Genomic DNA, 11,107 nt, shown 5'->3' with positions numbered 1-11,107 from the left:
CTTCGCTCCGCAGCCGGCACAGCCCCGGCGCAACGCCCCCAAAACGGGGTCTGCCGCAGCACCGCCGAGTTTTATTAGATGCACCTTTTTCCGTCTGGAGATGCCCGTATAAACGTTAGAGGCAGGGGAGAAGCCTCCCAATAAAGCGCGATGGACTTTGTAATACAATTTATGCTGTCATTCATAAATAACAATGCCATATGGTAACCATATTGCTTATACAAGTAAAGCCGTCAAAGTGTCACTATTTGATTTATCTCAACAGCTTCTTCCAACGGTGACGTTTAGCTACAGGGAGAGGGGAAGGGGGGAGAGAGAGAGCGCAGAGCAAAATTTGGCCTGGTTTTGCTGAGGCCAACTGTATCTCTTTCTCTCTCTGTATGCATAAACATCTACATATATATTTATACACAGAGAGAGGGATTGAAGGATGTAAATTTTTTTGTTCTTATTTTGTCCCTATTTGAGCAAATAGCCGAAGGGGATGTGCGGGGATGGTCTGTCCACTTTTTTCCCTGGCGAAGGGCGCACTGGAAACGGCAGCTCCGAAACTTTTGCCCGTAAGTCCCCCAGCCCGCAAACGTGCGACGGGGCCCAGCCCCGGCAGCCCCGACGGCCGCGGCAGCCCCGATGGCAGGCACGATGCCGGCACCGTCTCGGGGCCGTGTCCCAGCCCTCAGGCTCCCGCTTGGGTGCATGGGGCGACGAGAACCAGGCTTTTTATGGGCGCAGGAGTAGTTTATTTTAATAAGGGCGTAAAATATCCGTCCCAGATCCCCTCCAGAAAGGAGGAGCCAGGAGTCTCGCTGCCAAATCACCCCTTCCGTGCCCGTGGGCAGCCATGACACACCCCTTCCCCACCCGGGGTCCTGGCGCCTCCGTGCTATCCCCCCGACGGGACGCTTAGGGGGGTACCGGGGTTACTCCCCGCCAGTGTTGGCTGTGACTCGGGGTGCTCCCCCCTGCTCCTGGCCGAATCCATCGCTGGTCACGCATGCTCGCGGTAGGAACCGCGGCACAGGCTCCCCCTCCTCCACAAGGCAGCTCCACGAGCGAAGAAAGCCACCCGCGCCGGGTCGGTCGGGTGGTAAGCTATTTTGGCAGATTCGGGGAGATTTGGAGGTCTTGCCGAGGAAAGCGGCAGTCGCGCTCACTTGCTAATGGATCCCCAGAAGAATGTTTTAGACGTTGTAAAATATTGCTCCCCGCTCCCTAACTATCAATAAGACGTGCATTAAAGACGATTGTTTGTAAATGGTGTTCATGATCATTAGCATACATTTACATAATGCAGCTTACAGCGCATTTTACAGCTGAACACCTAAAGCCGATAGCCCGAACTCGTTTTACGGAGGAACCTTGAAGAAATATATTTGAGGGCTTCCAGGCTTCCACCCCGCCTCCGCAGCCTCCCCCGGTGTCCCTTGGCGGGTTTGCCGGCGAGCGGGACACCGCGGGAGGTCCCTGCAGCCGGCTCCGCCACGGGAGCGGGGCATAAGGGCCGACCCCCGACGGGCGCTGCCGGCGGCTGGGGGGGGCACCGCCCGCCTCCCTCCAGTGCAGCCAGCCCCCCAGCACTGTGGCAGCCTGGGCCTGGGCTGGGGTCGGTGAGTTGATGGGCTTTAAATTCTTCACGGCCCCATTGGAGCTGGCACTGTCCAAAATTGTCCCGGCCCGGGCGGGCACCTTTGCTTCCCGGCATTTGCAGCGAGTCCTAAAAATGGGCGAATTTCCACGTGAGTCTCGGCCAACCCCTCCCTCCCCACAGTCGCAGGTCAGCTGCCTATTACCCAGCTATAAAATATTTTCTTTGTTTTATAGCCCCTCATAAAAAGAAATTGATCGGGGGGATATATTTGAATTAAGACATATTAAATCGATGACAGATACGTATCACGCTGCGTTTAACAAGAGCGGGATGAAGAGGCGTGCGCAAGGTACTGCCGAGCCGCGATACTGTTCATCACCTCCACAGCATCTCCCATCAGACCGTTACATCTCGGGACCTCGGTCCAGCAACGTGCCCAGAATTTGGGGAGCGGAGGAGGGGCACTGTTTGGATGCACGTATACAAAATATACGTATATAAATACCCGTATAGACGTACGGCTAGTTTGCGAGGAGAAGTTTTTACTGTGCCATAAAACCATCGAGCAGCCCCTTTTAAAACCCCGGGATTATTTATTCTCGTTCCTTGCCTTGCAGCATCACCGAAAACCCCACCACGGCCCGGCGAGCGGGGAGCATCGGTTCGGCTCCAGGAGGTGGTAGTGGGGTTGGGGGGGGACGGACACCGGCGGGTCTCGCTCCCCCTTGGCGGGGGAGGAAGCCGGGGGTCCCCGCGGGGCCGGCTCCTGCGCTACAGCCCCTGCCCCGCTTTTGGCAGCTGTGGGCCAAATCCTGCGAGTTTTCCCCACGTGAGTAGCGGCGGGGGGCAGGGGGGAGGGCTGGAGCCTGGCCCAGGAAATGCCGGGCCGGCACGGGGCTTCCTTTGGACATGGCTCGGTGAAGGGCGGCGGCGGGGACGAGCATATGTGGCTTGGCCAAGGGGATTAGGTGGCCGGGGAGGGCCGGGAGGTGTGTGCGGGGGGTCCGCTGGCATCCCCCGCCCCATTTCCTCTCCTGGCGTGGCGGAGAGCGTCCCTTGCTGCCCGGCAGGCAGGGAAGGGCAGGCAGCCTGCCTGCGCTTTCCAAGGAGCACGGGAGCGCCGGGCGTTCCCAGGAGTACCAGCAGCCTAAGGAAAGCAGATGACATATCAATAAAAGCCGCCTCTGCTCCCGCAGTCCCAGAGAAAAGTCATGGCAGTGCTCTTCCCCCCCACGCCTTTTTGCTTGGCAGGGAAACCCCCGGCCCTGCCTTTTCGGCACCCCCAAACGGCAACATCCTCCTTTGTGCGGAAGGGGCAGTTTTGGCGCTCCACGAAGCGCTTCACTTTCGAGGATCAGCACAGCTCGCACCCCGGGGGCGGTCCCATCGCTGCCCCCGCCCGTCCCCCACCTCTGTCCTCTTTTTAGAAGAGCCCCCACTTTTCCTGCTTTTTCGTCGAGGGCAGCAGCTCCTGGCAGACACCTCCCAGCCGGAGACCTCCCCGTTTCCCAGCCCACCGCCCCCCTCCCTCCCCGTCATCCCAAAGCGTCGGGGGGCGTTGATGCTCCGGGGCGGTGTAACCGCGGCGATTCCATCCCTCGTTTACCGTTCCTGAATTAGGGCTGAGTTAGAGGATGCTGGCGGCCCCCCCGAAGGGGTGGGGGCGTGTGGCTTTCTGGACGGGGCGCCCCGGGAAGGGTCTGGGGGCACCTCGGGAGGAGGAAGCCCCCAGGGGTGCGGCGAGCGCAGGCTCTCAAAACTTCTTAACATGTGCTGCTCTTCCCCACCCCGGCTGCTTACACATTTATTTTCTAAAGGAAAGGAATCCCAACCCTCCCTACGCCGCCGCCTTCTTTTCAGGAAAACGTTGGCTGCCTTCCCCTAGTGTCGCCTTCAGCCGCCGGCCTCGGGCGTGAGTACACACAGCCTGGGCCTCGCGTGGGTGTGGGGCAGGGCGCGTTGCATCAGGGCGCGCTTTCCCGCCTCACCGACGAATGAATGATGGACCTCGGAAGGAAAAGAAAGAAAAAAAAAAACAAAAGAAGATAAGAGAGAAAGGAAGGAAACCGAGCGCACAGCCCGGCAGCGGCGCCGCGCGTGGGCTGCTCGGAGGCGAGGAGAGAAATCCCGCGGCCCCGCAAACGTAAACACTGTGGCGTAGCGCCTCCGAGCCGGGCGCCCCGTCTAGCGCTGGGGGGGCGGCAGCTGCCGGCCGCTGCCGGCCCGGGGGGGGCCCGTGCGCCCCGTCGGGCCCCGCGCGAAGTTTTGCAAGTGCAACTTCGGGGGGCGGTGCGGGGGAAAGTGGGGGGGGGGGGGCGGCGGGGGCGGATCCCCGCTGCGCCGGCGGCCTGAAAGGGAGCCAATCGCGCGGCCCCAGCCGCTGCCAATCATCGGGATCTGTCCAATCCCTCCGGTGCCGTGTCCGAGCCGTATTTCCCACCGCGCCGCTGAAGTGTGGTGAGGGCTCTGCCAATCGCGGGCGGCCAGAGCGGGGCCGGGGATGCGCGGAGTTAGGAGCGCAGACAAAAGAAGTTAAAGAGCCGCTTAATATATACATGTTTTTGAAGGCGGGTAGAGGGAAAAAAATAACAACAGCGAGCGTAGATGGGCTTGGCTGTGTCGTTATGGAGCCCCCTTTGAGCAAGAGGAACCCGACACTGAGATTAGCGGATTTGGCAGCGGCTCAGCCCCATCCTCACCAGAACATGACAGGCTTCCCGGGGCTGGGGAACCACCACGTCCACCCCCACCACGGGGCCCACCTCCACCCCGGGGACGCGGGCGGCGACCCCGGCGGCGCCCTCACGCCGCTCGGACCCGAGCACATGGCGCAGCCCGCCGCCCTCAAGCTCACGCCCGAGGCGCTCACCGCCGCCGCCGCCGCCTTCGCTGCGCCCGCCGCCACCACCGCCGCCGCCGCCGCCACCGCCGCCGCCGCCACCACCGTCGCCGCCTACGCGCCGCCCGCCGCCGCCCTCCCGGGCTACCCGTCGGGGGGGGCGGCGGGCCGGGACTTCCTCCTGCGGCGGGAGCTGCCCGCCGCCGCCGCCGTACACGGGGCGCTGGGCGAGCAGCACCCGCCCGCCGGCTCCCCCCACCTCCCGCACCCGCCGCCCCACGGCGTCTTCATCTCGTCCGCCGGCAACTACGGCACGGCCGACGGGGCGCACGCCGCCTTCCCGCCGCCGCCGCCCGGTGAGCAGGGCGCACCCGCCGGCCGCCACCCGCCGCTCAACGGGCAGATGCGCCTGGGGCTGTCGGCCGGCGCCGGGGAGCTCTACGGGCGCGCCGAGGCGCACTACGGGGCCGCCGCCGCCTCCTCCTCGGCGCTGCAAGGCTACGGCTCCGTCAACCTCAACCTGGCGGCGGCGGCGGCCGGCCACGGGCACCCGCACCACCCCCATCCACACCACCACCATCACCACCATCACCACCATGCCCACGTCGGGGCGGCGGCGGCGGCGGCCGGGGCCTTCCTGCGGTACATGCGGCAGCCCATCAAGCAAGAGCTGATCTGCAAGTGGATCGACCGGGAGCCGCCTCCTCCGCCTCCGCCTCCGCCACCGGGCGGTAGGAAGCCTTGCTCCAAAACTTTCAGCACGATGCAGGAGCTGGTGAGCCATGTCACCGTGGAGCACGTCGGCGGGCCCGAGCAGAGCAGCCACGTGTGCTACTGGGAGGAGTGTCCCCGGGAAGGCAAGCCCTTCAAAGCGAAATACAAACTCATCAACCACATCCGAGTGCACACGGGAGAGAAACCCTTCCCCTGCCCCTTCCCCGGCTGCGGGAAGGTCTTCGCCCGCTCCGAAAACCTCAAGATCCACAAACGGACTCATACAGGTGGGTGCCCCCCCCCTCCCTCCCCTCCCCCGCCGCCGTGAGGATTTTCTTCTTTCTTTTTCTTTTCTTTCTTTTTTTTTTTTCCTCCCTCTTTCCCCCTCTTTTCCTCCTCTCCTACGCACCGCCGGACATGTGACTTTTTCATGAATAAGTAATTCGGCAGCACACGGGCCACGCACACACAGCCACGCACACGCACCCGGCCCCTCTGCCCTGCACACACGTGTCCTGTCCCCCACCCCGTACCTTGGGCAACTCCCTCCCCACCCCCTCCCCACATCCCGGCACCACCGGATAAATACACCGGGTAACGAATAGCGCAGAGCCGGGGGAGCGATCAGCAGCAGCCCCGGCGGAGGAGCGAGGAGAGAACGAGCGCCCGCCCGCCCGCCCGCCCGCCCCAGCTGCCGCCGCCCCCCCCAGCTGCCGCCGCCCCCTGCCCGGGGCACCCCGGGGGGCTCACCCCGCAGCCAGGGAGAACTGCGCGGCGCCCCCCCCCCCCCCCGAAGGACGGCGGTTCTGCTTCTCTTGCCGGTTCTGCCGCCGGGGCCGGAGACTGGCGGGGGACACTCGGCCCGGCGGAGATGGGGCCGCGGGGGCTCGTGGGGGCGCAGTTCCCCTGCGCTGCGGGCGGCGGCGGCGCTCGGGCTGCCGGTACTGCCGGAGCTACCGGGGCTGCCCCCGCTACCGGGGCTGCCCCTGCGACCGGCGCTGCTGGGGCTTCCCCCGCTACGGGGTTGCACCTACTACCGGGACTACCGATGCTACCGGGTGTGCCCCCCTGCCGGGGCTACCGATGCTGCCGGCGCCGCCGCTGCTATCGGGACAGCCAGGACTGCCAGTGCTACCGGGGCTGCCCTTGGCGCCGCTGGCTACCGGTACTGACCCCGCTCCCGAGGCTGCCGGTACTGCCCGGGCTGCTTCCGCCTGCGGCGGAGACGCGGAGCCGGGGCGGAGGGCGGGGGGGAAGGCGCTTGCCGCAGGACGCATCCCTCTCTCCGGGGGTCTGAGGAGGAAACTTCAAAGCAGCCCCCGCTGCCCAACGGAGCGAGAGCTGCGGGAGGAGGGAGCCGCACCCCCGGGGGATGCCCCGAGGGACAGGCGGGGCTCCCGGAGGGGGTCGGGGTGTGTTTGAGCCTTTGAGGCTTTTTTTTTTCTCTATTTTTTTTCTTTTTTCCTTTTCCCTTTCTCCTCCTTCCTCGCCACCCCCGAAACACGCATTTCGAGCTGGGTAAAAACTCTGCCGAAAAGGAACGAAGCCGGGATTTATAGTGATAGACAAATACTATTCCTCGGAGGACGCTTAAGGAAGCGGAGTTGCCGTAATTGCTTTCTTGATTTATTGTGTGCTGCTCGGGAAGAGAAAAGCGGCGACCGTGCAACGTGTTGTTCCGATGTAAAACCAAATGGCCCATGGCGGAAAGGATTATAGATTTTTATCTCCAGAATATGTCAGGCATGAACCCATATGTAGCTACGGAGACCTGAGGATGCCCAGCTCTCTGCGCCCAGAGTCGGGGGCGGGGGGGTGATTTCTCCTGCCGGGTGGTGGGGGGGGGTGTTTGACACATTTTTGGGGGTGGTTGTTGTTGTGTTAATGGCACCGCGGAATGAGTTAAATGCTGGAGGCCCGTGTTTTTGTTATCTAGCCTTCCCCATCTGTCTTGATTTGGAAAACAAAACTTCACCGCGGACCTTTCTGGGCTCCTCAGCTCCTCCATTCCAGCTTCCAGGGGAGGAAAAAGCGAGTCTGGGGGAGGCTTCGGGGGGGGGAAGGGGGACGGGGGGCGGGGACGACGACACGAGCAGAGGGATTCAGCGGGAAAAGGAGCCCCCCAGAATAACCTAATTATGTATCGGGCACAGTTTGCAGCTCAGAGCTGCGGCCGAGGATTGCCCCCAGGCCCTGTGTGGGACGTGGCCCTTTGCAAAGGAGACTTGGAGGAGCTTGCAGCCAAGGGCTACCTGCATCCCCTGGGAGGGTGCCCACGGGTGACCCCACGCATGAAGGCTATCTCCACCTAGAAGGAGACGTTGCAACAAAGCAGCCCTCGGGGGTGGGGGGCAACAGCCCACCTCGACTGACAGCTCGGGAGGGCAAAGGGACGTGACTCTTTCCCCACGCACAGCCCTCGGGTGGATGAGGGACTCCAAACCTTCTGCCCATCCCTATCAGATTAATTATTGTAATTTTGCCGCCTCAGCTTTAATTTACTCACGTTCAGCCTGGGAGCAGGAGAGATTTACAAACTATTCGTTTATTATGGGCATTTTTGGGGGGAGGGGGAAAATAATAACACTGTGATCGTATCATTAGGGGATTTTGCGTGTTCCTGGTAATCCTGCAGGCAGAAGAGTATGTCGGTAATTCAGGAGGCGTTTGCTTGCTTGGTTGTTGTATTATTTTTTCCCCCCTTTTTGCTCGAAAGCGTCACCCCGGGAGCTGCACACTATGCCCTGCAGCTCCAAGACCCATTTTGGGGACAAATCGCTGTCCCCACCCCTGGTGCATCCGAACGGGAGTGCCACCCCAACACCCCCCCCCCCCCCCAAACACTGCCCCCTCGCCGGAGACGGTGCTCAGGATCGCCAGACTTCCCCCCGAGGATTCCCACCCCCCCAAAAAAAGTGACCCCAAAGCCCCTCCGTGCCGCCGCCGGCACTGCTGCTGCCGAGAGGAGTCAAGGGACGGCGCCCGGCAACTCGCCACCTTCCTTGGGTTGAAACCACCTACAAATGGTTAAACTCTGACGTGACGCCCTCGTCAGCGTGCCAGGGACAGTCCGGGACCTTCCCCGCTCCTGGATTTGGGTGGAATTGGATCGTCGCGATCCGGAGGCTGGCGAGGAGGAGCTACCCGGGGGTGTGCACTCCTTGGAGGGGCTAGGGAAGAGGGGTTCCCCCTCTCCTCCACTCCCCCCCGAGGGGTGCACAGCCCCCGGCAGGGTGCCCATGCGTGAGCTCACAAGGAAAGGTACTTCCCTAAAGCCACTACGGGGGGGGGGGACACATTTTGGGCCGGCGGGTCGGAGCATCTCTCGGGAGTGCTGCGCTTGGGGCTCTGCGGACCACTGCCGGCAGCAGGACCTGTGAGCCTGCATCCTTGGAGTAATACAGATATAACCCGGCCAACTCCCCACCCCTCCCCACCCTCCAACCCCCCGGTAGATTTGCTTTGTTTCTCCAGGAAAAAAAAAATAAAATTGAACAAACGAAGTGACTTGAGATTTAGCTTGGTGGAAGTGGGAGCGTGCGGGGGTTTCCGTGCACGTGAAAATTCCCCTTAAAACCCACGGGATAAATTTTCTTGCTTTTTTTTTTTTTAACTTTAAGAATAAACCTTCTCTTTCTAGTGCTACCACTTCGCTGGTAGGTAAGCTGGTTGAAATTGGAAAAGTTGACGTGTAAACAGGATGCAGAGGCACATATTTCTATAGTAACAGCCGAGAAATAGCTAGTTTGAAAAAATAAAAAATAGTTTTCTTTTCCATTATTATTTTGCTAAACGTGATACGATTTTACAAACGGAAGGAGCAGTAAAAATCGCCTGGTGAAAATTAGAAAATGTTCATCGAGAGAGCTGCTGGGTTGTTATTTCTGAGCGCTCAGAGCAGAACAGATCTGAAAATATATATCAGCCATGCATAAACCAACAGCATTTTTAACTCGAGTCGCAATAGTCGTGATATTATCAGTGTAGGTCTGTCTGCGCCGGGCTCACGTGTAGCATGGCAGGGAAAGAAAAAGTTGCTGTAAGAAGCTCCAGTACGTGCAGCACAGGGATCTGGCACTTCTTTTTCCACCACCACCCCCCGCGCCCCGGTCTCTCAGCAGTAGGCATTTGCTCAGCCTTATTCGGGAACTACGGGAAAGGGTCGGTCCGGGGCACGGCGATATGTACCAGAACATATATGTCCCAGGGTATGGTATGTCAGGAGTCGGGAGGGTGATGGTGGTGGTGTGGGTGGGTGTGAAAGCTACGCCAGGCAAACGCGCCCCGGGCTAATTTTCACAACCCCCGTAACTGTTAAGCAACGTGTAAAGCTCTTAAAATAGATCGGCCGGAGATTTTTAGTCCCAAATTAGCCCGAAGTAACCCGCTGCAGTAACAGCAGCTCGCTGCTGTCACCGCCAGTGCCTGGGCTGGTCCCCCCAGCCTGCAGGTTCCCAGTACGGGGCTGCTGGGTGCTCCCTCTTTCTATCGGGTTACTTAAACAGGTGTTAACTTTTATTTCCCCCAAGCTAATTATTCCCCCAGCATAGTGCCCCATTGGGAAAGGATTACGCAGGAGATGTGCCAGGCGAGCCTGGCTGCCGGCAAACGCCAGCCCTGGCAGGCACAGGCATTGAGAGGTTTTGTTTGGGCTTGGTCATTAGGGCGGTAATGAAGGTTTCTCGTGTGCGAGGGGAGCGCGGCAGAGGGCAAACAGAGCCCTGCCGCCGCCAGCCCGGGGCTGCGGGCTCGGGGCTGCCAGCCGCATCGCGCTGTTTGCGAAACGGGGGAAACGTCGGAAGCCTCGGGCGTGTCACGACTGTCGTGAGGGGGGAGGAAGAATGGGAGCGGGGAGGAGAGGAAGGGAAGGGGGGACTTTGCCCTGCTGCTCGCCCCCGCAGGCCGCACCGCGGAGGGGCTGCGGCGGGCAGGGCCGTGCCCCCGCCCGCCGGTAACGGTGCCGTTGCTGTATCCCGGCAGGGGAGAAGCCCTTCAAGTGCGAGTTCGACGGTTGCGAGAGGAAGTTCGCCAACAGCAGCGACCGCAAGAAGCACTCCCACGTCCACACCTCCGACAAGCCCTACTACTGCAAGATCCGCGGCTGCGACAAGTCCTACACCCACCCCAGCTCCCTGCGGAAGCACATGAAGATCCACTGCAAGTCCCCGCCGCCCTCCCCGCCGCTGGGCTCCCAGGGCTACGCGGCGGCCGGCCCCCCCGACGGCCCGCTGCCCCCCGAGGCCGACCTGGCCGCCGAGCCGCCCCGCGGCCGCGCCGCCGCCCTCTCCCCGCCGGTCACCAACCTCAGCGAGTGGTACGTCTGCCAGGCCGGGGGGGCCCCCCGCCGGCCCCGCACCCCCTCCAGCCGCGACACCTCCCCGGCCTCCGAGGGGGACGAGCCCCACAGGACGTCGAGGGGCAGAACGGCTCCCTAGAGACGTGCCGTGTCGAGCTGTGCCGTGCCGTGCTGAGCCGAGCCGAGCCGAGCCGAGCCGTGCTGCCGGCGGCCCAGGCCCCGCCGCGCTCGCCCAGGCTGCAGCGGCAGACACCTGGCACGGGGGGCTGGCCTGGAAGTGCCGTCAGGTTTGACTCGCGCTATTTATTCCGTGTATGAAACCCTATGGTGTTTGTACGGTAACTAATTTAATTAAAGGGACTCGGACCTTTTTTTTTTTTTTTTCTTTTTTTCTTTTGGTAAGGAAAAGCATTAATAACGCCACGCTGGGCCATCTCAGCAACCCAAGCCGCACACTTTGCAGGGAGGGACAGTGCCAAGGGGGATGCCCAGCTCCCACCCCGTCCATGCCGTACTGCTCTTGGCAAGCGAGTGAGCTGGGGGAAGGCTGCGAGCTGGCAGAGACCTGCCATTCCCTGGAGTGGCTCTTAAATACTTTAGCTGCCACCCCAGTGCCTCCTCTTCAGCCTGGGTAAAGCCCCAGGTTTTCAGCCGCCTCCTGACTGTAAAG

The 11,107-nt window shown here is 61.7% G+C and overlaps 1 protein-coding gene across 1 annotated transcript; it reads left to right on the top strand.

Moving 5' to 3' along the window:
- The first annotated feature begins 4,076 nt into the window (after nucleotides 1-4,076).
- Nucleotides 4,077-10,802, top strand: ZIC5 (Zic family member 5). Its single transcript, XM_056328690.1, is given in 4 exon segments — nucleotides 4,077-4,478; nucleotides 4,480-4,546; nucleotides 4,549-5,428; nucleotides 10,122-10,802. Coding segments are annotated over 4 exon segments (1,737 nt in total). The 5' UTR covers nucleotides 4,077-4,143; the 3' UTR covers nucleotides 10,577-10,802.
- Nucleotides 10,803-11,107: the final 305 nt, after the last annotated feature.

Source organism: Falco biarmicus, chromosome 2 (genome assembly GCF_023638135.1).
Source record: "Falco biarmicus isolate bFalBia1 chromosome 2, bFalBia1.pri, whole genome shotgun sequence".
NCBI classification, from domain to species: domain Eukaryota; kingdom Metazoa; phylum Chordata; class Aves; order Falconiformes; family Falconidae; genus Falco; species Falco biarmicus.
Note: the sequence above shows the minus strand (reverse complement) of the source record. Positions and strands in the feature narration are given on the sequence as shown.